At 39.5% G+C, this 26,600-nt stretch overlaps 2 protein-coding genes across 11 annotated transcripts in view; one reads left to right on the forward strand and one right to left on the reverse strand.

The window, feature by feature from the left end:
- CCDC186 (coiled-coil domain containing 186) overlaps positions 1-490 on the reverse strand; it is a 33,165-nt gene extending 32,675 nt beyond the window's left edge. Inside the window, exon 1 of one of the 2 annotated variants that reach the window (XM_083843138.1) lies at positions 359-490. The gene's annotated coding sequence lies outside the window, so the exon portion shown is untranslated. The remainder of the gene's footprint in view (positions 1-358) is intronic. The other variant, XM_083843141.1, reaches the window with a different exon arrangement.
- A 2,769-nt stretch (positions 491-3,259) lies between these two features.
- TDRD1 (tudor domain containing 1) lies at positions 3,260-26,141 on the forward strand. 9 transcript variants are annotated; one of them, XM_083843135.1, is made up of 25 exons: positions 3,260-4,472; positions 5,034-5,131; positions 6,309-6,379; positions 6,552-6,706; positions 7,111-7,216; positions 8,331-8,391; positions 9,962-10,066; positions 10,402-10,584; positions 11,254-11,397; positions 12,343-12,514; positions 13,686-13,757; positions 14,193-14,369; positions 15,575-15,682; positions 17,113-17,283; positions 17,685-17,936; positions 18,715-18,834; positions 19,523-19,633; positions 19,832-20,002; positions 20,540-20,782; positions 21,266-21,382; positions 21,602-21,712; positions 22,649-22,816; positions 23,111-23,326; positions 23,534-23,580; positions 25,086-26,141. In XM_083843135.1, exons 2-25 carry the CDS (start codon positions 5,114-5,116, stop codon positions 25,176-25,178), a joined length of 3,192 nt encoding a protein of 1,063 aa, XP_083699261.1. In that variant the 5' UTR covers positions 3,260-4,472; positions 5,034-5,113; the 3' UTR covers positions 25,179-26,141. The 9 variants fall into 9 exon arrangements, with proteins under 9 accessions (XP_083699261.1, XP_083699260.1, XP_083699258.1 ...); XM_083843134.1 differs by having other exon boundaries at positions 3,260-4,279; XM_083843132.1 differs by having other exon boundaries at positions 3,261-4,472; positions 6,562-6,706.
- The last annotated feature ends 459 nt before the right edge of the window (positions 26,142-26,600 follow it).

Here is a 26,600-nt window from a genome sequence, read left to right on the forward strand (position 1 = left end):
CCACCCGCAAAAACAAGGGCACCGCTCACCCTACCGCTGGAAAATAACCTTCGTACTGATACACCATAAAGCTAATTCTCGTCAGCGGATTATTTAACCGCGTAGCGAGCCCCCCGCAGCCCCAGACACCGGGGCGAGCCGCCTAACGACGCGGAGAGGCCGGAGCGGGGCGCTCCCACATCCCGGCTTAGGGTCGCCCCGTACCGAGCCCCCCCGCCACGGGGACCCCCCCCCCGAGCCCAGCCCCGGCCCCGCACGGCCCCCTCACGGAACCCACGGGCTCCCCCGGGGCTGAGGGGGCCGGCAGCGAGCTGACACCCACCCGCCCCCTCCCTGTCCCCGCTCCCGGCCGCCTCACCGTGCGGGGCCGGCGGGGAGGGCGACAGCTCCCCCATGGCCGCGGCCTGACACATCAGCCAAGATGGCGGCGGGCGGCGCTCCGGGCCCGCGCCGGGCGGAGCCATGCCGGCGGCCGGCCCGCAGTGGGCGGAGGACGCGCAAGGGGACGCGGGGACGTCCCGTGAGGGGCCGGGCCTGAGGTGTTCAGGAGAATGGTTTTAGTGGTGGGGTTGTCGGTGCTGGGGTAAAGGGTGGGTGGATGGTCTTAGGGATCTTGTCCAGCCGGAGTGGTTCCGGGATTCTGTCAGAGCGGGGTGCGCCTCATGGCTGGCGTCGTAGGGAGGGCGGTCCCCAGGAGCTGTGTGCCCCTCGGGGTTTTAGAGAGATAGATCCCGACGCCTCTCATCTCGTCCAAGATGGGTGTGCTGTACCAAGTAACATTCACCCCTTCATCATGAAGAGAATGGCACCTCACTTTTGTATTGCAGTGCAATAGCATGTGTTAGGGTGTTACGGGGTCTGGCCCTGGCGAGCATCTGCCAGAACTTCACCGCTTTTTGCTGAGGGGGTTAAAAAAATAAATAAAATTTGCTGGGTAGCAAAAGCCTGGAGCGTGTCTAGTGGTGACAGAAGCAACTGCTCCATGGAACACAGTTTGGAATCCCGAGGACAACATAAATGCCTTTTTTTAATCTAATAAAAATAAATTGATAGAAGTACATTAGCAGACGCTGCAAATGATAACAGTTGCATTTACTGTAGCAGCTTGGCTACCCCAAGCAATGGCATCTGTCCTGTAGGAACTCCTTAAACATAACGAGCCACTTGGAGTAATTGGGTCAGAAGGGACCTCAGGAGTGCAATGTCCAACGCCCGCCCCTTGGCAGGGCTGACTTTGCTGTTAGGTCAGCCCACTCCTTTATTTTGGCAAATTTGTTTTTATATGCATAGAAAACCTTACACATACGATTTTTTTTTTCAGCGGTGTTGAAATCAGGTTAAGAAAATCGAGGCTCTGCTCTCCGAGAGAGGCAGTCAAAAAGGACTTTTGTAGGCAGCTGGACTCTCCACAGCTCTGGGCCCAGCACGGAGGCTCAGGTACTTCTGACCCTCTTTCAATACCCGTGTTGAAGCCAAATTTTCACCTAAACACTATCTTATCCCCAGCAGGCAGCTACGGATACATTGTGAATGATAATGCCAAGACCACAGGTTGAGCTCCCTCCCCAAACTGTCTGCGCTCAAATTAAGTAAGAACAACCAAATGACTGTAACTCTTAGGTAGCCAGCAACAGCTCTCATTCGGCACCACAAATGGTGTGGAAGACAATTTCTGAGTGAGAGAACTTACCTTCTAAAAGACAGTCATATGCACGGACTCCCCTTCTGCTGCAGACATAAGCTCTGCATTGCAGAGGCAGAAGCAGAATTTGGCCTGTTTTTTCAAAAAGTCACAGTTGGAGAGCTTTTGCCTCTTATTTTGTTGTCTTCTAAGAAAAAAAAAAAAAGTATTCACATAACTGCTCGATTTCTAGCTGGCGTTTGTTAATTATATAGGATCTTTATAGCTCTGCCCACTGCAGGGGCTTATGATCCTCTGTTCTTCCCTTCAGCTGTGGAAGTGTCAGCATCCCCACTTTAGGCGTAAATAAACAAGGAGGTGGCTGAAGCTGCAGAAGTGCTGAACACCCTGTACTCCTCCTCACTCCTCCACACCGCGGGCACTGGAGAGCCGTGGCTGGCAACACAGAGGAGGAGCTGGGAGGAGGGCCCCATCCTCTGCAATCATCAGCAGGCTGCTCTGTTGTAATGTAATTACTGCAAGCTGATTTAATTTCACATCATGCCTTTCGTATAATGGCAAGATGACCTAAAGAGTTATTATTTTCTTCATTAAGAATTGCTTTCATTAACTAACTATTTTATTCTAAGTAAGCATGGCTTGCCATGGGTCTTTGGGAGCACCACCACCAAAACCCCAGGAAGCCTGTCTTCTCTCCCCAAGTCAGATAAGTACAGCATTGCAGCTGAAGCTGCAGTCCTGGTGCCCAGGCCTGTCCACCATTGTCGTGTCTAATTTATGCATGGAATCGTTCAATCCTAAGCGTGACTGTAATTACACAAGCACTCTGAGTAAGTCATACCTGGAAAAAACTATTTTCATTGTATGTTGCTCAGACTGCCCTTTGTTCAGCATGTAGCGCAGTGGTGTCCCAGCTAGTTCCTAGGCACTTGGATCCTACAAATTAGAGCTAATAACACACTGGTACAGTATTACAAAACCTGCACGCGGACAAGCCCAAAGCTCTGACTAGTATTTGCAGGCAAAGCACATCGACCTCCAGCAGCTACTGCGATGTTGCTCCTGATCAGTCTCCATGCTAACAGCACTACCCCCAGCTACCTCTGGCACTCCTTTGCATTTGTCATTTTCCACTGCCGATGCCAGACCTGTTCTTTTTCTTTTCAGAATTAGTTTTCACTGCTGTCATTTCATGCCCTTTCTGGATGCAGTATCCTAAGGCATGGAATGTCCCAAATGACCAAGTAACATTTAAGAAACAAAAACAACGAAATGAACAGTCGTTGTGGCTCAGTCATTCTTTGAAACTTTTAACTGCAAGAAAACTTCATGCCAGTTCACGTGCTGATAAAGTTCTGTCCCCAGTGGGATCCTTGATTCTCCTTTTCACTGCATCCTGTCAGTATTCTTCCAGCTCAGTCTGTAAGGTTAATTAGTGTCATTCCAAAAGACTGTTCAGACTAGCAGTGTTGCTTTGATTCATCCTTGGGGGTGGAACTGGTTAGCCAGCTAAAGGTACTAAAAATATTTGGATATGTTAAATTACAAAGATAGTATAAACTTTTTTTTTCTTTTGGAGAGATTTGAATGCCAGGGAAGCATTTCTTAATGCCTCAGTTATTAGTGCTTCTTAGGCACTAATTACTGGGCTCATCTTAGGGACAGAGGAACATGGTGCAGGGAGGTAATGGAGGCTGCATTGTGATTGCCCCAACTCTCTGCAACCCCGCTGTGCATACTCTGCTGTGAAATGGTGGGCAATTTGGCCATTTTCCTGCAATACCACATACTCCTACCAAATTTATCAGCAGCCACTCCACTGTAGCCAGCTTCTGCTGCTTGCCACAGTGGGCTGAAGTTCACAGGAGCCAGGAGAGTTGCTTCTCTGACTTTGGTAGGTAATAACTCAGTCGTCTAGAAAAAATTTAGCCAGCTCTTAACACAACACATTTGGAGTATACTTAGTAGGGATCAGTAATTTGGCACACAGGAGCCTAGATCCACGCCTCTGTGTGTCTGTGACAGAGATCGTTCTACCCGCCCCACTTGACTTGTAAGAATAAACTCTACCTGATTTTTACACATCTTGGCAGTGGGTACAGCAGCCTAAGCACCAGAAGAGCCACGGTTCACTTATTCTCAGTGAATGTTTAACTGCATGGCACTGGGATCACCACAGCGCTCCGCAGGGTCGGGACGTCAGGGTGCGCCTCGTCCGGGACACGAGGAAAGGGGAGATGGATGAAGCACCACATCTTCTAGGCCACAGGGCAAAATCGCTTTAAAACAGAAGTTTATTGATTATTGAGCTTCACAGCTCTTAGAGGGAAGGTGCCTGCCCCACGGCGCTGCCTCAGGCACCGCCAACTCCAGCGGCCCCTGCAGCACGTGTCCCGCGGGGCCGGGCCGGGCCGGGCCGGGCCGGGCCCTTCCGGGGGAGGGACGGCGGCTCTGAGGAGGAGGAGGAGAAAGGAGGAGGAGGAGGAGGAAGCGGAGGAGGAAGCGGAGGAGGAAGCAGCCGGGGTGTCTTCGTTTGCCCTCGGCCTTCGAGCGAGGCCCAGCGGCCGCGTGGTGCAGCCCGGGGGGCGCAGGGTGGCCCCGGTCCCTCGCAGTGCTCCGGGGGTCGGCGAGGTCGGGGTGAGAGCCAGTACCCTGGCCTGGCCTGGCCGGGCCCCAGCTGGGTGTCTTGGGGCTAAAAATGCTTAATTCTGTCCCCAGTTAGTTAAAGTAGCGCCTGCTGGTTCTATGTGGTTTCAGTTGTGAGAGTTAGTTAGTGGTTTGCTTGATTGCCATGTAAATGGGTATGCTCAAAGGCAGCTCTGCTTTATTTGTGAGTAGATTGTAACTTAATTTCTTCATCGTAATGTAGTAAGAGAACCTTTTTATAGTTAAAATAGGTGTATGGTGCATTAACATTTGGAAAGCAGGTGCTAAAAATTCCTTCTGGTAACATCCCGTTGCCTGCCTTCCCCTCAGACACTGGCGGTGCTGGTCCAGAAGCTGGCTCGCTTCAGGGCTCTGCTGTGCTGCGGAGCCTTCACATGGGGCTCTGATCCCATTGTTGGGTGGGTGAACTGGTGGATTTTAGCTGGTGCTACAAGTAGATGTAACTTACTGAAGCGAGTGGTTCAGTTAGCTTGTCACCCTTTGTGACAACCGTTCCTGCTTCTCAGCAAATCCCTCTTGTAAAGCACTGCTGCTTACTTACCTTTGGTCAGAACTGTTGTTAATACCTTTAGCACAAGCTGTTACTTCTTAGTGTGTAAACTGATGGTGAATTGTCCTTCCAAAAGTGATTTTTAAAGATAACTTCACAATATGACTTCAAAATATTCAATTTTTAAATTTGTGTCCTTGCCTGAATTGATTTCTTAAATCTATGCTTCTTTAGTTACCTGGCATACAATCGCCCTTTGTCATACTCGGGTATGAATGCTGACATGATGGCCCAGCCCCTTCACGTGAAGGACAATGGTAATAAAGTTCCAGGTAAAGGTTAAAGCAGAGGAGAGCCACTTTTCTGTTGCAAAGTCCTCAGTTTGGAGGCTGAACCTGTGAAATATATAACAGAAATGAGTATTTTGTGAAGCAATTACACACTTTTTTTTGGTCAAATGTGTGTGTTTAAAAAAAAAAGTACAGAAAGTGTTACTTTAAGCTGCAGCACAAGAGTGAACAACTGCAATAAAAAGAGATTTTGTCCAAAGCTTGACGAAGGTATTTTAACTCTTTTTCCTCTGTATATGCGTAATCATTGTAAGGATCAGCAGTAAAAGTTTGGCTTATAAATGCAACTAATTCCTAATAATTCAGACTTGGGTGGCCAGGAATGCCTTAGATAACTGTAAAAAGAGAGTAATTGGAGTACTGGGGAATTTGGTGCAATTGTGCAGTGGGAATCGGAGTCCACTCAGGAATATTTTTTGCCTTCACTATTCTCTGCTCCATGCTCTCAGTTATTCCAAATGGGGGGGAGAGGGGGAGGATTGCTACTGGGAGATCTGAGGTAGCTTGGTATGCAGCCATCTGGAGGGTTCATTAAATGTAATTAATTTGCTTCCACGTAGAAAAAGGGCCGCATAAGCTTTATATTGGCTTAGTGGAGAATTGGGACTAATGAGCCTGTTGGACTGGAACAAGCTCAAAAAGGCATGTGTGGTCTATGACTGAAACAACGTCTTTTTTGTAGATGAATGAGTTACCCAGTAGTAAAAAAAATATAGTTCCGAATACGTTGGTATGCAGGTTTATCAAACAACTTCTACAAGACAAGCGTTCACATAAAGAATAAACTTGGGAAATCATAAGGCTTATAAGGCACTCAATTGAAAATAAAATCTGTTTAAGTAGTTTCAGAGTGTTTTGTTTTTGAGTACTTGCTTATTTATGGATGGTGGTCATTAAGGCCTCTATTGAGTGATAGGACCAGAGCAGAGAAACTGTTGCTCAAATAATACCACTGATGGTAGGGTTTGAATAAATGCGGTATCAGAATGATAAGAAGTGACTAGCAGAATATGTAATGTTCCTGTAACATCTCCGTTTGCTCAAATGTGCTAGCAGAACAGTAGAAATAGAGAAGACTTGTGTGTTTTCCTGTAAATACTCCATAACACAGGCACACATTAGTATTGTTAGATCACTTTGCAAATATTTCTTCTCTTAGGAAGTTCCATGGAAGGCACAACCAGTAGAAGAAAGTTGCCACAAGCAGCTGGAACTGATAAAGGACGTACTGTGAGTTACTGCACTTTATAATTGCCCCACGTATTCTGAGTGTTTCTAGATAGCAGAATGATCAGCATAAATTGATCATCTCTTTCTAGAACTTTGAAACTTTTGTCACGTTTTGATACATGAGAATATTTCTATCCAATGGGATTGCTTTTTCTGGTAAGAATCACCTTAGATTTTTACAGGTATCGCATTCTGATTTGATTGAGAAGCCAAAGAAGTTGCAATATTCCTATGAGAATGTTTTCTCTATTGGCTATGATAAGAGTCTCTTCAATTCACTAGCATCACCTCCTCAAATGAGAACTTGCCATCATTGTGGTCTGTTTGGTAAGTTGCTGTTACTCTGTAGTCTGTGATGCATGGTGTATTTGTCAGTGAAGCAGGATCATAAGAATTACTCAAAAATGCCTTAACATAGAAATGTATTTTGTTTGTCATATGCAAATGTAGTGACTATTCATAACGTAATTGGATTTACAAAAGTGAGAAAATGAAGAGCATCTCTCTCAATCAAAATGTTTTTTTCCTTCTTCAGTACAGAAGGAATTTGGGGCAACTGGAGCAGTAATAGGTAGCTACAGATGAATAAAAACACCTGTTTGTATCTGCTTAGAACTGTAGTAGGACCCCCTTGTAAGCAGTTATTTAATAATACATGGAGTTAGTATCTTAACAGCTGTTGTCTTTTCCCATATAGATGGGACTATTTGACTTTTGACTTTTTTTTTTAGGATCCCTCAGATGTTCGCAGTGTAAGCAAATATACTATTGCTCTGTAGATTGTCAGAAGAAAGATTGGCCATCCCATAGTGTTGTGTGTGAGCCAGTTAAACAGAAGTAAGTTTGTTAAAAGCTCTGCTAAATAATATTTACAGAAATATAATGATATCCCTCTTAGTACAACTTAAATTACCGTATCAGGGCACTATAACAGTAAAATATGTTGCTTATTCTTAGGCTAGTATTACATCAGGATGACGTGATAGTGTTTAGAGTTCTTAAGTGTGAATTAAGTCAACAGAAATGTTTTTGCTTTGTGTTAGTATTGGAATGATGTGAGCATGTGGTAAGAATACCAGTTCATCACCTGTGTTATTGCTGTTGATGACATAGGGAATGGAGGACAAATAAGCCTGTACTTATCAGCAGTGGCGCAATTAATGGACTGTTTTAACAGACTGAAGAGGCAAATTTTAAATGTAACTGTAGCGTCATTGAGCTTTATGGATATTTTATTTTTGATCAGCACAGTTGCAATTAGAAGATGTTGTTTCAGCCAGTTCATTCTCTAGCTGCTCTTTATCATTTTTTGACATGCCAGTTGAGATGATCAAGAGATCGCTGTCTAGTCTGTTTCAGTTAAATGGAGCTCTGTTAGGTTATGATACTGTACAAACTGCCTGGATTTGGAGAAGTTTTGGAAATCTGAGCGTTTAGGCTGACACTAGCAAAGAGTGATGATAGCAATTTTTCCATGAGCCTGTAGCCAGGTTTCCATAATCAGTTTACGAGTGAGGTGTTTTTTCACAAGTTTTGCTACACTCTCTGAATCACGGGTGTAGGAGAAGGGGATTCAGTCTGGCACGTTATCTGGATTTTACCTGTGTGTTCAATTGAAACAGCAAGATTTATCTTTTTTTTCGGTTTCTACAGTTTTTAAGGCTTATTTGGGATTGCAGTGTTAGCAGAATGCCACAACAGTGTGAGATTTCTTCTCCAATTTAACCAAAATTAAATAGTTTTTGTTGATGGTATCACAAAAAGCACACCAGATGTTATGTGACAGAGAACTAACAAATTTGTTCTGTCCTTTCTTGGAGGAGGAATAAGGGTTGACACAAACGTCTCATTATTAACGCAGCTTTTCTGTTTTATTTGAAAGTAGGTGTTATGAATGTTCCTTTTCTGGTCTTTGGTTCTTCAAAACTAACATGTTTTTCTTTGATTACAGTTCAAGTAATAACAATGGAGGCAAGATACCTGCTAAAACAAAGACAGGACTTTACCTTAAGGTATAGAATATGATTTTTACTATGTGTTGAATGAAGTTACTGTAAGCTAGTTGCAGGATATGATCTAACCTGTCCAGGGAAGGAGCAAATTCCAAAGATAATAACCTACTCATTTTAGAAAGATTAATGCTTCTAATCAAAAGTTACTAGGAGAGACATTCAAAAGTATGTTACTTCTAGAGCTACTAGCAAGACTGTCAATAAACTTGATTTCTGTTCGAAAAAAAAAAACCACAAACATTTGTGATAAAGTTAAAAATTAAGATGTATGATGTTGCTAGAGAAATATCTTAGGAAGGATACAGATGTAGCTTGTCCAGTTCTGAACAATTCTGTATTTCTACCTGTATCCATGAGCTAAAGCTGGAAGCCTGGCAAATATTGGAGGAATACATGTCATGTAGTCTTGTACATTAACAGATGCAGATGAACTCTTGCTTGTTTGCTGTAACAGGATTTAAACATGATGCAGCTCTCCTTCATAGCATTTTGATCTTATTTTCAGACAAACATTTCTTCCTGTGGACTTCCTAAGAACAGCTTTGCAGGAGATCATTTTGCTATCATTTTGTTCGTTCATCTGTTTAACTTCTTGAAAAAATTTAGAAAGTAGGCTTCATTTTTGGTCATGAGACTTCTGTTAGTACATTCCGAAAGCTTTCTGCTGTCTGTGCGTGTCTGTAACTGTTCCGTTAAAACTGATAAACTGGTAACAAGGGACCTCTAAATCAAGAGGGCATACAACATGAATAAACAATTTCTAGAGGATTATTTTGAAATAATGGAAGGCTTTATTTCTCCCTGTTTCATCTTCTGAGTCTCAAGCAAGTTCTGGGGAAGTAAGAGAGCTCACGTTAAAAGATTGTTCGATATGTAATGTATTTTACCGTTGGACTGTGAGGAGCATTTTTATGGGAAATGTTCTGAAGAATCTTTGTTGCAAGTAAGCAATTAATTTGGAAGTTATAACAGCAGTCTCTGTCGTCATGCATTGTCCAAAGTATGTTGGTCTGAATATAAGAGTACTTTTCCTTAAGGATGTGTATGAGATTTTTTTGTGATGTTTTTAGGGTGTCGCAGACACGGATGGTACGCATTAGGCAGATTACACTAAATGTGCAATGTTACTTTTTTTATAAGTGCTGTTAAGCAGTAGCTGCAATGTACTCTGTTAAAGCTGCAAGGAAGCAGGTGGAATTGAATTCCTCTTCCGAGAGCCTCATAAGCAGGAAGTATAGCAGAGTCATTGGTCCTGTGTGAAAGGAACAGGTGAAGCCATGACTGCTGCCTAGACTACTTCAGCACTTGTTTTTCATCCTCAGTGTATCTCTTGATAATGTTATTTAGTTATTATATAACTATTTATTTTATGAACTAAATATAACTATTTATGTTATAGTTATTTCCAAGAGTAATACAAAGTCTTTGAATTCCGATGAGGAGGTCTTAACCAGTATCTACAAATGTGCTTTTGTTGAGATGATAAAATGTTCTTTTTTTCATTTGTTATTACTCAAAGATGCAGCTGAACAACTCCAGTCTAAACATAACTTGTAGCTCCTTTAAATAGGGTAATTCAACGTCTGCAGATTCCCTCAAGACAGAAGAGCAGTGCAAGAAAATAATGTTGTCAGATCTCCGGAGCCTAGGTCTCAAAAAAGCTATGGAAGTACAGGTACTTCAATTTTGAAAGAATGCAAGAGGCATTTGAAGCATTGTTAAGCATGCGTAGCTGTATGTTACCTCAGCAATCTGTATCGTTTTGTTTGCCTGTAAAGTGTCTTTATTTTTATAAAGATAAGTAAATGCAAAGGGAGGGAATAATGGAGAAAGATTTGTTTCTGTGATAGTGAACATCGCTGTCTCTTTGTTCTGAGTAGATACTACTGCTAGATTCAAAACAAAAGAACAGCAGCAGGTATAGGGTGAAATGCATTTACTGAAATGCACGCTGGTGCTGAATAATGGACTGCGGGGTGTTCTTGTATCATTGTTATGTTCTCTCTTCAGGGTACAGTAACAGAATTCAGGAGTCCAAGTGAATTTTATATACAGATGACTTCTCCAGAAGTTTTAGACCAGATCAGTAAACTTTCTGTGAAACTGCAAGACTGTTACGCTAACACGGTTATTCAGGAGCATTATGTGGCTATCAAAGGAGAAGTCTGCGTTGCAAGGAATTCTTTGGATCAGGTAAGATCCGATTGTCCATAAAATAACACTTTTATAATGAGCTTATCATGTCTTTGCAAGTTTTGCTTTTATGTCTCTACAGGTGAAAGTTGCTAATTAGACATCTGTTTATTGTATTGAAATTGTGATAGTTAGCAACTTTATAATACCTGGAACTCAAATTGAAGGCGCTCTATTTTTTCCCTCTAAAAAGTTTACTTTTATATATTTTTATGTACTTAAACTGTGTAGAAGTGGTTTGTCCTAGTGTTTCTTGAAGGCTATGGGAGTTTATAACAAATCTAAATTACTTTAGTTAGTTTGGAGTATGCCTCTGCTTATTTATTTCATTTCTTACCTGGTTGCTGATTGCTTTTTTTGTAGTCACCTCTAGTTCTCATTTCCCTTCCCATCCCCTTTCTTTCCTTTTTTTTTTCCTCCTCCATTGTTAGCAGATGTGATTCTCTGTAGGAAAGCCCAGATCCATAGGAGTATAACTATCTTCACAGCAGTCAGTGTTGACGTGTGTCATGTTCATTTGATTTGCTTTAAAATTGCTTGGTTGCCTTTGTTTAAAAACAAACCTGGTGGAATAAAGTAAGCTTTGAAGTGTGTGTTTTAGTGAGGAGTGCAGTAATTGTGGTTGTTTGTTATGCTGTGTTCTTACTAAGAGTATTTATTCCCATACAGACATGGAATAGAGCATTGGTTAAAGATGTGGATATATCGCAAAAGAAAGCGCAAGTATTCTATATAGATTATGGAAAGGAAGAAAATATTCCACTCTCCTGGATTAAAGCTCTTCACAAAGACATTGAACTGCTTCCTCCATGTGTGAGTTCTATTTCCGTAACAGTAGTTGAGATTTTAAATGAGTAGCTCTGAAATAAGTATAGCTCTTGTATCAGTGTAACTGTCATTATCACAGTATTTTGTGTTCAGTGAAAGTGATGCATAAAACCTGCTATATTACGCAGAGGTTCATGTCCTGAAATGTTCCATAGCAGTGAGGAAGGCCACCTATATTATTTTTTTTCCTTAGTCCTAGAATTGTTTTCTGAGCTGGTAAAATAACTGTGGGATGTTCGGGCTCACATTTCCCTTCTGTGCTGGAGGGTGGTAGGGGGTGCAGCCTGCTCGAGTAATTTAATCTGGTTTTAGGCAGTGGTGAAAATGACTCAGAATTTGGGCAAACCTCGTCTGCAGTATTGACAGCTCTTGGTCTAAGTTGCAATTGTTCTGGTAGTTGTTCATCATCCAACTGACTTCGTTGCATGCTGTGTGAATATCTCCCATTACAAAATAAATGGTCTAGCTTTAATCCACAGGTCAAAACGGTATGTTTGACTTGACACAAAGAATAAAGAAGCATTCTTTCAACCAGTGGGTGCCCTGAGTACCAGCTATCGGAACAGTCTTTCATAGTGTGTTCACGCGACTCTGCTGGGTTTGTAGTAGACTTTGACAGCCTTCTGAACTTTGTCTTAAAACCCTCAGTGTCTCCTGCAGGCAAGTTACGACATACACCCGTAGTCAGACGTAATGTGATACAGGCACACCTTGTAGTCCTGAGGAAATGCAGTGTACAGTTTGAACATAACTTCCTATTTTTTAACTGTTCTGTAAAGAAGTTAGTTGAATTGATAGTGCTTCAGATTTCAGCAGCAGCTTTTACTCTTACAGACCGGATGATATTTTGGAGGGCCTTAATTACTTATTCATATTTTTAAAGGGCAAATAATCCCCAACCTTCCTTGTTTTAATGGTAATTCTTTCCAGGCAATTAAGTGTTCCTTTGCTAATTATGATCCAAAACAAAGAGGATGGAATGAAGGCGTCGACATCTTTTCTTCCCAGCTCATGGGAAAGACCTGTTCAGTAATTGTTGTTGACATATTACAGGAGGAAATGATGTCAAGATTTGCTGTAGATGTTGTTCTTCCAGATTTTTGTAAGTGTTTGGAGTGGGGGTGGAAATGGGCTAGGGGGGAGGTGGGGAACACGACTGTTAAGTCTTTCATACTCACTTTCCCTCTCCACAACACTCCCCAAGACCCTTGGAAGAGGATTTTTTTTCTTTTTTTGCTTCCCTCCCTCCCCACCTGCCCCTTGATTTTATTTTTTATATACTTTTTTAATTATATTTTGCCTTTTAATAGAGGCTATTTTAAAGTACCTGTACCTGAAATATCTTAATGTTTAATGACCTTAAAATTGAGTCTGAATTGATATTTTCAGTTGAGCTTTAAGGGTTTGATTGTAGAACCAGATCAATACAGAAAAAGTGTACCTGCTGTCATCATTAGGAGGGCTATTTTTAATCTGGCCCCAGAGCAAGTACAGTATAGTGATGAGATAATATTCTTTTCATTAATTTGCAGCCCCAGAAATTTTGAAGAAAGTGATAGTTCATTTTCTTAACCTGATAAAATTCCTCACATGCAGGAAGCTTATCTTCATGCCGTAGTCTCTGCAGTCTATGGATGGTTCACCTTATTCCTGTGTAAATGCCACTGCTTCAGGACCGTGCTGGGCATATTTCATATCCAGTTGCTTTTTACTACATTGACAAACTAATATAACTTATCAGCCTCTTGGAGAGAAGATCACAGCAGTCTCTTGGTCATGGAATAGACACATGCAGCATTTCATGACCTTACAAGCAATTTAAACATCTGTACTCAGGCTTTCATTTGAAAAGAATTATATTGAAAACTTGAAATACTGTTTCATGCTTCCAAAATGGAATATGTAATTACTGAGAAACTCAGGATTTCTTTGTAAATCCTGTGTACTTGGTGTTGCGAGTTTAGACACAGGCTGTGAAGAATTGAAAAGTTTCAATCGCTTTTCAGCCAAGTATTTTCTGGTAATGTCTACAAGAAAATGGTGATCATGACTGTTTGTTTAGTCAAACAGTCTTGGAGCTATGCATGTTGTCAGGAAGCTTAAATGCTTGAGTTACTCTGAGTCTACTTCTGTCTCACATTCTAAGTGTATTAATTGCTTGATAAATAAGAACAGGATAGTAACATAGGATAGATTCAGAAGATGGTTCTTAAATGAAACTGAACTATGACTACCTTGTATGCTAAACTGCTTTACTTCTTGCATCTGTTTAGATAAACTGCCTTTAGAAATGAGGTCTAATTTAACTCCAGGAAGTAATACCAAAGGAACAGACTCTCCAAAAGGTGAGTAAGCAAACCATACTTTCTAAGTAGGGGGCTGAAAAAGGTTGGGGAGTCTTATAAAGCATCACCCCATATGTGAGAATCTATGTAGCTTACATATTCTAGCTGTTCATTAGCTTTACGTCCTACTTAAACGTTGGCCAGGGAAGCTTCCTTCAGCTCACTAGTGACACTGGCACCTGTGCTTTTTAATAGTATGAAATGCTTGTTGAGTGAGGATGATGTGTCTATTAATTTCGTGGATAAAATGGCATGAGCCTTCAAAGTCCAAAGAGTATAGCAAAACAAATAAACTGCTTCAGCATGTTTTAATTCTGTAGTTTAATTTAGCATAATTTGTGTAAGTATCTCTGAATCTGGCCTGGTGAGGTCGCACATTGCAAAGTCATCTAGCTTTTGATCAGTGACATCTTTTTCTTTTTCTTTAATGTGCAGTGTCGGAAAACCATTCTATGGGAGGTAAAGGAAAAACAGCTGAAGATAAAGATCTGCTTTGCTGTGGAAAGTCGGTAGCAGAGTGTGTCTCTGTATGTATTGGAGACACGTTCCCTGGTGTGGTTTCCCATATTCAAAATCCAGACAACTTTTTCTGTCAGCAGATGCGCAGTGGCCGTAAGTGACTCCTTGAAAACAGGCTGTGGGGTATTTAGTATGGCGCTTTTTTCTTCAAGAGAGATCCTCTAGAGGGAGGCATTGCTGGTCTGATAGTTTGACCTTATAATGGAGATTTCCTGTGGCTTCAGGCTGTGCCTCAGTTAAGAGCCATGGTGCTGTAGAGGATGTTTTTGGCAGCATTAGCTGTTCACCTCCAAGTTAATAGGCGATGCTATCATTTGTTGCCAGTCTGAGTAGTCCAAACTAGAAAGATGGTGTTTGTATGGATTATAGCAATCTTGTTGAGTGAATTTGTATATTTAAACAATAAATGTGTTCTCTTAAATGTTAAACATGTTATCACAGGTATTCAGAAATGTGTGTCAAGTTCTAATTATTCCTTTTTGTTCCTATAATGCCTGTAATGCTATGCCACTGGGGAGAAGTTGCCTTTTAGGCTGGGTGTGTGGACTGAGCTTCTTTGTTATGTAGAGTGGGGAGAATATCTGAGTTTCAGAAGGGAGAGGAGCCCGGATAGCAATTCCCAAACCCTGCTTTGTTGTCTTCTGATACAGTAGAATATAAGATGAGTAACAGTTACAGTGGATCAGAATGCTAGGCTAGGAGGAGCTTTGGTGCATCTCACACAATGCCCTTAAACAGATGTTTGGGGGAGGGAGAGAGCAGAGTAAGTTTGTGGGTTGTGTCCTAGCACTCTCTGAGTGTACGGTTATTTTCAGCTGAAGTGGCTTTTGCAGCTGGATGGGATCTGGCATGTTTACTAATCCTGAGTGGTTTTCTCTTCTTTTATACTTACCCAGTCTTCCTCTGAATTCTGGGTAGACTCATAGCTTACGATTCCTTTGGCAAAAAGTTACGCTAGACATCTACCTGTTGTTTGAAGAGCTGTCTTCCTTTTGCTTCCTTACAGCGTGATTATGCTATCCGTGTTCAATTCCTACTGGCTTCAGTTATGTTACTGTACTGAAAGAGTCTGACTGGCGTTCCCTGTCCTCTTTACTGTAGTGATTTCTCAGAGTTGTGCAAGACTCTCCTTGTGCAAGTCCTAGTTTGATCACTTTTTTTTAGTATTACATTTAACATTACATGAAATAACCTCCGTTATGTTACAATCTGTTCTTTATGGCCTTAAACTTAACATTTATATACTTCCTTAATTATCAGGCAGTGTATTTTCCACAACATGTGTATTTTAATACCAGGTCATCTTGCTGAGCTTCAGGTGTGTCTTGATGAACACTGTAACAGACTTCCTAGCAATCCAGATTTCCGTCCTGCTTCAGGAGACTTGTGCTGTGCCCAGTTCACAGGTAAAAGTGGAAGTACGACTCTGAATTTGTCAGCTTAACTTCCTGCCAAATTTAAATGAGTTTTACAATTATGTTTAGAAATGTCTTATACAGACTATTTCATTTGTCCAGTTTTAGCTCTGCATTGCACTTCATAGTGGTTTTTTTAAATTTAAATTGAATAGTATTTGATAGATGTCATCATCATTTACCAATTTTTAAACAAGAATCATAAAATGGCCCCATCACTAAACAAACAACACTGCATTCATTTTTGAGTAAAGGAGCTTTTTAGGAGACCATGAAGAAACTGATTTAATGCTGTTTCCTGTGACTGGAAATAAGCATAGGCTTGAAATTTCACACCCCAAAAAAGGTAAAGAAGAGACAGGATTATATATAGCATTGTTGCCCTGATGGGGTTCTTCACAACAGGTTATTTAGCAAAACCCTGGTAATTATGAACTGTATGTTCATAACTTAGTTTCTGTGTGACAGCCATCACTGTCAAGTTTCTACAAGTCTTATTACAAAATTACATCTTGTTTAAACCTAAACTAGTATTCTGCATAAGGCAGTGTTATGTGCCTGGAACTGTCCAGTCTACATGAAAGAAATACCTTTTTATTTGTAAGAATATGAGGTCCTGTTTGCCTGAGAGCAGGAGGGTAAAGATGAATCTCCTCCTTACAGATATTTCTTCTTTTCATTCACCTTTTTAAAACAGACAAAAAATTGCTGCTCTTGTACCTTTTTTCTGGTCAGAAATGTTGCTGTTACAGCCTCTTTACATAATCTATGAGCATTCCTCATCATTTATTTTTGTTTCTGATATGTTTTTGCTACTTTTAATAAATTAGCTGTTAAACTGAACAGATAAGCTGAAATAAACTTTTTTTTTTACACATTCAGAAAAAGCTGGTACTGTCAATAAGCTGTCTTGGTGTTTGAGTGGACACTGGTTTCAGGTGCTTAGCTGGGGAAAACCATCAGTTCAGTACTTCAGCTGTCTTGATAAATTTGAGAGAGAGCTTTTATTTCTGTTTCTGAAATCTTTTAATTGAATTAAAATACGTAAATTATATTAGATCTGTTATGTGGTCTTTGAACTGCATGCCATTTCAGTCTGCTGAGATCCTGTTTGTTTTTTTTTTTTTAACGCTGAATTTAACTACATTGTGTGGGTGTAGTGCTTATTTTTTCTTGCAGTATGCCTTTGCGTGCTGGGGCTTCTTTATGGAAAGAATGTTTGTAACGTTTAACTCCCATGAGGGGTGATGGTGGTATGTGTCTTCTACAGGGTTTTGTCAAGGTTAGCATGAACTGTAATTCTGTTGTTTCAAGTCTTGTGTTGACATTGCTATTGTGTTTTATATTGTTCTGTCCAAAAAATCATTCTGTTCTTGGAAGCAAGTATCTAGTATAACGAATGTCTGTGTGTTCATTTCTAGAAGACAATCTTTGGTATCGTGCTGCTGTTATAACATATGCTTCTGAAGATACTGTTCTGGTGGGATACATAGATTATGGGAATTTTGAAGTTCTCCAGCCAACCAGACTTCGTCCTATGACTCCAAAATTAATGAACTTGCCAGCTCAAGCCATAAGATGTACCTTGGCAGGTAGGAAATAAACTTTTTTCTGAAAATTAAGAATTTTCAGAATTCTTAATTAACTGTTGTAGCATATGTACAAAACAAGAAGAAATCTTTCCTCACGTATTTAAAATCTTTCCTAACCTATTTAGTGACTTGTATGCTTAGAAAACTCTTATGTTAATGTGCCTATTCTTAGGTTTGCGTGTGCTTTTTTTTTTTCTAAGCAAAATTCAGTCACCTGCTGGATTTGTGGAGTTCTTAAATCTATTGTGGCTTTAACACTGCAGGAGAAGATAAAACTTCATGTTGTATTTTGAAATGCTGAACTCTGTCTCTTCCCCTCCACTGGGACAAATCTGAATCCCCTCTGAATCTTTCCTCTGAAATCTGCCCTCTGAATCTTTCCATGCTATTTGACTTTTCAGGTGTAAAGCCACTAATGGGAGCCTGGTCCTCAGAAGCTATTTCTCGTATGAAACAATTAGTGAAAGACAAAGTGCTGACAGTGAAAGTAGTGGATAAAGAGAGTTATAGATCTGTGGTGGAGCTTGTGGATGCATCTGTTATTCCGGAAATAAATATATCGAGCTATCTCCTGCTGAAAAACTGTGCAGCTGAGGAATCAAGGATAGCCTCCTTGCCAGCAACTGAAATAAGCGATGTTAAGCAAGCAAATAGTGAGTACAAGCACGTCCTGCTCAAGTGGTAGTATTTAACCTCCTACTAGAGTATGTACAGAGAACCACGTTCTTTGTCCAGTCCAGATTGTGAAATCTAGCCTCTACAGCTCTGAAGTCTAGTTATTGTGACTTTTCCATGAAGAAATCATGTGTTTGTGTATGTGTGCACATACATAGTGAAGTTGCAATTGTTTACTTGTAGAAGATCTTACAAGAATTTAATTTTCTTTGGTCAGAAGTCTTAAAATTTCTAGTTGAAGTAGGATATGACTGGTTAATACCTGCCCGTTTCTATGCCCTTGCCCTTTAGCTCATCTTTGTCTATATTTAACATCTGAAGCCATATGTTCAGTCTTTCAAAAGCTGTTCAACTGCAGTAGCCTGTGTAACTTCAACACTAAAGGGGTTAGTGGCCTAAACTGCCTTTCGTGCATTTAGTGATCGAAGCTTCAGTGTGAGATAGGTAGGGGACTAAGGAACCAACTTAGATTCTAGGAACTACAATTCCACAGAGTCCCTCATGCTCAGATTACTGTTGTCTAGTCTGAAACTTTCTGTGATCACCGCTCCCCAAATACCTATGGCTTGCTCTTCTCTGTAGTGAAGCAACTGGCATGTTTCTCTTGCTTTTATTACAAAAAGGTTCTCACTGGTAATTAGTCTGTTGGTTTACTTATAATGAGAAATTATAGTACACAAAGAATGAATATACAGGATGTGATTTTTTTTCTATAAAAATTATTTTAATTCCTCTACTTCTCTCTTTCCTCTCTAGAGGACACAGCAAACAAAAAAAAGTGGGGATGGAATAAATTAACTCTTCAACAAACAGTAGATGTGATAGTGTGTACGCTGTACAATCCTGGAGAATTCTACTGTCAGATTTCAAACAGTGGTAAGTTTCTTCAGCTTTTGTTTTCCTGCATAGTTTATTTGCTTCCTGATTTTTCAGTTGTTATAGTTCAAATGCATTGCTGTTTCAAGTGAGTTTATAGCACCAAGTCTTACCTCTGAATTTTTGTATGTAAGAGCGAAGAGTACAAGAAAAATGATGAAATTGAATCAGGGCACGTAGTGGCTCTGAGACTGAAATGTGAAAATGTTGAAGTTAAGCAATTGAATAGTACTGAAGGGTGTTTAGTGGTAGATAAATCTCTTAATTCATGTGAACTGACGAATGTGACTAAAAAATCTGGCAATACAGTTATTGGAGGTACTATTAATCAGAATGGGTCACTGCTAATTTTGGCAACCCATGTCAGAGCTGATACACCTCTTTCACAGATTGTTAGACTTGTGGAAGAGGCCCAGACCTCAAAGGCTCCTATACAGCAATTTGCAGACAAACTTTGTGGCTACTTACCTATTTGTCAGTAAAGATCAGCTTTCTCACTTCTTGCTAAATCAGTCTGCCTGGTAAGTTAACTAGTTAATTCAGTGTCACAGTTCTTTCAAATAAAATACTAAATTTCACTGAAATCTTCCATTAACTCTTTTAAATGTAAACTATACCACAGAAGTATTGATAATGTTCAATCCCACTTATTCTATTGATCTTGTCTTTAATTCTTCCTATTCTTCAGAGTTACGCACTCTAAACTTACTTAATAAATCATTGTCTGAATACTGCCGGAAAACTCCTCCAAATGTTTTTAAGCCAGAGAGTGGAGAACCTTGCTGTGCTTTTTTCTCTGGTAAGTGGCAGACTAAAATATTTCAGTTTAACAGGGTGAAATAAAGCACAAAAAACTCCACCCTAACTGATAGTTTATATTGGTAGAAGATAGCAAAGAATTGGTTTTATTTACTAGTAAAAAAAAAAAAATCTGCTGGTAAATGCACTAGATGTGTGAAATGTGTTTTTTTTTTTCTTTAATCTTTTCTTAAATCAGATGATGGTAACTGGTATCGTGCTTTGGTGCAAAATGTTATTTCAGACGGAATTGTTAAAGTATGCTTTGTGGACTACGGGAATGTTGAGGAAGTACCACTGGATAAAATACGGCAGATTCCATCCTCGTTCCTACAGCTGCCATTTCAAGGAATTAAATGCTGGCTTTCAGGTGGATCTTCTTAGGAGTTCTCTCCTTACAAGTGTTACTGCATGTAGAAACTTGTTGCTTGTGGGGAAGGAGGTAAATGCATGGTATACTTCACAGAACTGTGTTTTATTATAAATGTCTGTGTTATTTCCAGAGTCTGGAAACAATATGCCTCATTTCATCGAGGCATATTCTGCTCTTTTTGTCTCTTAAAACACTATGATTTTCTGCACCCGTTATAAAGCAGTCTAATATGGCGTTTTCATAAACAGTCTTCAGTGTTATTTGTGCTAAGGGTTAGGGATTTACTTGGTAGAGTATTGTAAGATGTAGAAAATAAAACTTGGGAGTCCTGAGGAAATGTTTCCTTTTTGAGGAAAGGAAGGAGACCAGCTAACAAGTATGAAGTACACTGTGTATTCCTAAGGTAGCCAAAGTAGCCTTGGTATTTCAAGTTGTGTTTTAAAAAATAAATAAAAATTAGATCTTTAAAGGAAAATACAATGTTGGAGAAAGTCAGTTAATGGAGTTATCTTGAACAGATCTCCTCCTTCTTAGGTATAAAGCCTGCTAACAGCAAATGGATTCCAGAAGCAACAGAAAGATTTCATGCATTCTCTGCAGGGATGAAGCTTCAAGCCAAAGTAACTTCCCTTTCTGGAGATGGGGCAGGTGTAGAGCTTATTGATAATTCCACAGGTTATCCAAAAGTGATCAATGAGATACTAACTTCTGAAAAACTAGCTGTAAGGGAAGATCTACAAGACAAAAGTAATCTTCCAAATAAGTCTGACAATAAAGGTAACTAAATGAATGTTAACTTTTAGATTGAACGACAATTTTCAACTTTCCAGCCTTTAACCATAGATAAACTCAAAACAGTATGTTTACTATTGATATTATCTTGAGGTTTTTATAGTTGAACACAAGTGCCCTGCAGGTGGCATTACAGACAAAAAAAGAAGTATAAATCTGTGTTTGTCTTGAATGTTATTTGAATGTTTGACAGTGGAGAGTTGTACGCTTGCTGCATGATGAAAACTTTTTCCATGTTTTCTTTCCTGTATCTTATTTCTCCAGAATGCTTTTTAATTAACTACTTCTATACCTAGTAGATAATGAACACCAAATTAAGCAAGAATTATCTTGGTTTATAGTTATCTTCTTGAAATAAAGCCATGCGGTTGTCACTAAAATTCAAAAGTGTGTTCCGTAACATACTTAAAACATGTATATGCTTGGGAAAAAAAGCAGCATGAAGCACTTTCTTGCTCTTCCTCTTAGAAACCTCAGTTGGGTGCTGGAAGCCAATAGAATTGGCTATGGATGAAACCGTACCTGTCTGTGTAACAGAAGTTGTAAGCCCAGATTTGTTCTATGCTATTCCAGTTCAAAGTAAAGGTAAGAAACAGTGTTCTCTGCTCCTAATACCAGTAAGAAGTTATTGCTGCGAGCTAGTTAATAAAATGATTGCCTGTAGTGAACTGAACTACATAGAAACATAGCTTGGATTGGAGAAAAGTACAAATATATTAAAAAAAAAAAAAAAGCCAAGAGTGGGGGCAGGGGAGCTTAAGAATAATTGTGCTCTTCGTTACATTCATTTTTTTTCTTCTGTAGATCATGAGAAACTACTTAGGCAGCTGATTGAACTAGATGACTACTGCAAATCTTATAAGATGCAGTCATTCACACCAAAAACGGGTGAAGCCTGTTGTGCCAGGTTTTCGGGTGAGGGAATCCATCTTTCTTATATTTTCTTAACCAGGAGAATGTGGAATATGTTGTGCACTGCAAAATGTATGGAACTTGAAGAGGAAAGAATAGCTAGTTACTGCTTAAACTGAAATTTATTTGTGCTGCCCTGCGTCTTGGGGCATGAAATTTATAGCAGAGCAATAGTGCCCTTGCATCTGTACAGACCCACTTCTGTTTTGTAGGTGGCTGGATGTTTTTCTGTTTTGTTGCTTTCTCTGTGCATGGGTAGGTGCCACTGGCTATAACAACTAATAATTCAGCCTTGTTAGGTTAACAAGGGATTAGTGAACTGTTATTCAAGTCAAAGGTATTTTTAACTGTTAGGAACCTTCATTTATTGCCTTAATCTTTTAGAAGAGGGCATTCCCTGCTGATGCATTAGCTCACCTTTAAAAAAAATAAAAAAATAGTGAGTAATATTAAACATTGACTGCATGTGCATTGCTACAGGAAATCCAGCTAAGCGCTGAACAGCCTTAACTTAGAAAATGCTATAAAAATAAACGTAGGTGCTAGATCAGATAACAGCTCATGGAAAACAGCATAGATGAATTAAAAAAATACTAGGCAGAGAACACTAAGCATACGCTAAAGTGTTGAGCATACGCTAAAGGAATGTGTTGGAAAACAGATAAAGGAGCTAGCAATGGGGTGGGTGTATAGACGTCCCAAAACAGTAGCACAGTAAAACTCTTGTCTGTATGATTTGGGCAAAATTCTGAAAGAAACACTTAAGTCAGTATAAATACCGCAATCAGAAACTGTTCTCTTGTTCTTCTGTGGGTTTTTACCTTGTCAAGTGGCATTGTCTGTATACCAGAGTATTTAAAAATTCCTGGGAAACTGTGAAGCTGAATATTTCTGTTCTCATCATAATCTGTCTGATTCTGCTTGTTTTGATCTTTTCAGGTAATGGGCGTTGGTACAGAGCTCTTGTTCTAAAAGTTTCTCAGTCCACAGTGAAAGTACTATATGCAGACTATGGGAACACAGAAACTTTACCAGTTTCAAATGTCCTGCCGATCACAGATTCCTACTTAAAGTTTCCTTTTCAAACAATTATATGTTCACTTGCAGGTAACAAAAAAATAAAAACAACAACAAAAGTTCATTATAAATCTGCGTCTATCCTGATGATATAGTGTTCATTCCTTAATAACAACAAACATAACGATCTGTTGAAATAGTATACCGGTTAATACCGTGAAGGCTGTTTCAGAAAACGTTCTTAACTAGCTGTAGAATCTTAACTATTTACTATGAAAATTTAGTGTTATAGTTTCAAAAGCTGTGATGACATTATATGTAAGATGAAGTGATATAAAGTAACTCTTCATAGAACAAATTTGATTGTACTTCTCTTTTTTCCAGGAATAAAGAAAGCTGAGTGGTCTCCTTTGTTACTTGACAAGTTGAAAGAAATGTTGTTGAATAAATATGTCACAATTACTGTGAAGGGAATCAACGAAAACGTGAACTTGGTAAAAGTGGAGAAACAGTGTGAAAATGGTAGTGTGAATATAGTTGACAAACTAGTAACAGAAGGTTTAATCTGCAAAGCTGAAAACTCAGATATTGTGCATCAAGGTACTTATTTTTACAGACTTCTTAATTTAAACTTAATTTGAAGAATTAATTAGGAATTAGGAATTAATTTGACATGTGGGATGCCCGAGTGACTTGTTCTTTTGAAATTTTAGGGAATTCCACATACCAACTCTCACACATGAGCACTGCTTTCCTAGTTAATCTAGATCATTCATTTACTCTGTGGTTTGTTTGTCCTTTTTGTAGGCAATGGAAGTGAGACCAAATGCTGCTGCACAGAATTAAAAATACAGGTAAGATTCAGTCCAAACAGTACTTTAAGTTTTTCCAGAATTTAAAAGAAACCCTGTGTGGGAAGCAAATGGGAGCAGGGAGAGAATAGCTAACTGAAACACTGAAGGTATGTGAAGTGAATATCCCAATACTTTTCTCAGTTTTTGTACATGGTAGTAATGAGAACATCCCGAAACTGAGAAGATATTGTGTATGTATCACTCTGTGTGTTCTGCCACACATCCAGCTGGTTTTTTTTTCCGGTAGAGTTCAAGGGCTCAGGGATGCTAATTTTGTCTACTGTGTAAAGATAGTTGCAGTGTTTTGCATAGACTGTAGCATTTTGACCAAGGGCAACTGGATTGTTTTCAGTAACAAAGCTGTGTCTTGCTGTGGATGCAACTTGGCAGACAGCTGCGCATGTAAGAGGACTCTCACAATATGTATTTCAGGTAGCACAGATGAGTGTTAACGTCTGCCACGTTTTGTCATGGTGCTAGGGATGAGAGTCTGCGTTCAGTTGGAACGTGTAACTGCTTTGCTAGTTTCAAAATCTTTTCCTCTTTATTTGCAGGGGAAAAGTTTTTACAGAAATAGCATGTTTGTGTAATTTTTGAAAGCTTTCCGGTTTTAGCACCGCTAATCTTTAACTTAGGCTGTTCGTGAAATATTAGAAACAACTCTAGATTACTGAAAGCGACTCAAAGTGTACCAGAAAAGGTACAGCAACCTTTTCTGAAGTAAGGGTCTTTGTCAGAGGAATAAGCAAAACTTGGAATTCTGAAGGCAAACACCTTTGAAAAGGTGTTTTGATTTTTCAGCCAGAGGCATCTAGGCCAAAAGAAAAACATGCACTACTATATTTGGGAGGTAAGAAGAGAGCATTTCTGGTGGTTCAGGATCTTGCTGTTTCAAAGGCAGCGTAGTTACCAGCAGTTTAGTAGCAGAAAGATAACATAACTAAGCTTGGGAAGAGTCTAGTAGATTTCCCTGTCCCAGTGTAGGCTCTTGAAGCTCCCTTTCCCTTCCCCCCTGTATCTCTTTGATCTTTCAGTTCTTTGGGGCTTGTTCTCTCTCTAATCTCATGTGACTTCACTTTGGTTACCTTTTTATCATCCTTCCTCATTCCAACAAGTTTGGCTCAAAGTCTCATGACATGAAGAGAAGACAGACAATTTCCTGATCTTTTAAGTTGTACTGAAATAGGTGTGTGTAAATAACAAAAACTTAACAACCTGATCTATGCCATAATTTGAGTATTCCGTCGATTTTGGTCTTGAAATTTTCTTTTTAAAAAATAAAAAAATATCAAGTTGGCTAGAATTCTGCTGGCTTCCCCCCTGAAGATTTTACTACAGAAAGGAACAGTATATTCAGTGACTTAGTGTGGGACTTGGCTGAGTTTGTAGTTTTAGGATATACAAATTAAATTACAACAATTGTAAGTTACAATTGTAATGTAAATTACAAATTTACACTTCAATTTTTAGAACTGTGTTTCTAATACTTTCTGCTTATTCCACAGCTTAAAAAACACGAACAGATTCTCCTCTTCCTTCTAAACAAATATGGGAATCCAGATGGGTTCAGTGAAATGAAAAAACTGTTGGACTGCTAAGTCTGTGACGTGCTGTTTCGTTTGTATGCGTACCAGGTTACTGCAATTCCATTTTTGGAAGAGCAATTGTATTCATCGTACTAAAAATGAAAGTCACTTAGAAGAAATTCTGCAGTTTAAATAACTGTATCAATCTGTATGCTTGGACTGTTATTATGAAATAAGTATGTAACTTCAGTGTTTTCAAATCTGCAAGCTAAATTTTCTGTTCGGGTTTTTTTTGGTACCACAGTGTTGGTAAGCTTTTTTACTTTTACTTAGGTATTGAATGCGCATAACCTTATGGAGTGGTCATTGCACTTTGAATATATTATGTAAAATTAGATTTAAAATTACTGTAATCTAAAGCTTACTTCAACTTTGGTACCATTAATTTTACTTTCTTTTACTTTCTTTACTTTCATTTGCTATCTTATCTTGATTACAGTCTTCTGTCAACATAATTTCCTGTCTTTGAAGTTAGACTGAAATTTTCTCAAACTTGTTTTCAGTATTGTTAAAGGATGAATCTTGTGTTAGGCTGCAAATAGGTAGTTCTCAAATCAGTAAACACTTAAGTGTGCACAAGTGTTTGTTTACACTTATGCTGTGTAATTTGCACCTGTGAATATTTTGGAGTTGTATGAGATCTTTGTTCTGTCTCTTACAGGTAGCTGCATTGTCAAGATTTCAACCCTGTCATTTTTTTTCCACACTAATAGAGAAGTCCTATTCTGGGATGTGACAGCCCATTCATAATTTGATTCAGTATTTCTCTAATGCAGCTGATACCTTCTTGTCATTGCTGACTAATCCAGTGGCAATGTTACTAAGGGATGCCAAATCATTATTTATAGAGCACAGTAGATACTTGCTTATTAAAGCTGCGGGGATACATTTTTTGTTCTTGAAGTAAATATGTTAAATTCTGGCTCTGTTCAAAGTAGAAGGATGTTGATATTAAATTTCTTTGTGAAAGTGAAGTGTTTGACCTAATGTTTTATTACACTTAAATTGCCTCAGATATTTTTCCTGCCTCTTATTTTGTTATATTTTATTCTTGCAGTGTAATTAAACTGACTCTTCCACTTGGTTCTGTTGGCACTCTAGAGTGCCTCAGTCTTGAAACACGCCTGTGTCCATCTTATGTGTCCCCATAGCCTCCTGGGACAAGTGTGACCTTTACAAGCATTTACTTGCATGCAAAACAACTCACTGCTGCTATGGTTCTCCTGCAGCTTTTGTTCACTTTTCCACATACCACCGTTCCTTGCTGCTAATACGAATCTTCTGAAACTAAACAACTAGTTGCTGACTTTGCAGTAGACTAACAGTCATTTTTGTCTACATTTGAAAAGCAGAAAAAAGAAAAATATGAAGATTGAATTTTTGCTTGTTCTAATCTGTCATTAAAAAAATGGAACGAAGTTGGTGCTCTACTTA

This window comes from Anser anser (genome assembly GCF_964211835.1).
Source record: "Anser anser genome assembly, chromosome: 7".
NCBI classification, from domain to species: domain Eukaryota; kingdom Metazoa; phylum Chordata; class Aves; order Anseriformes; family Anatidae; genus Anser; species Anser anser.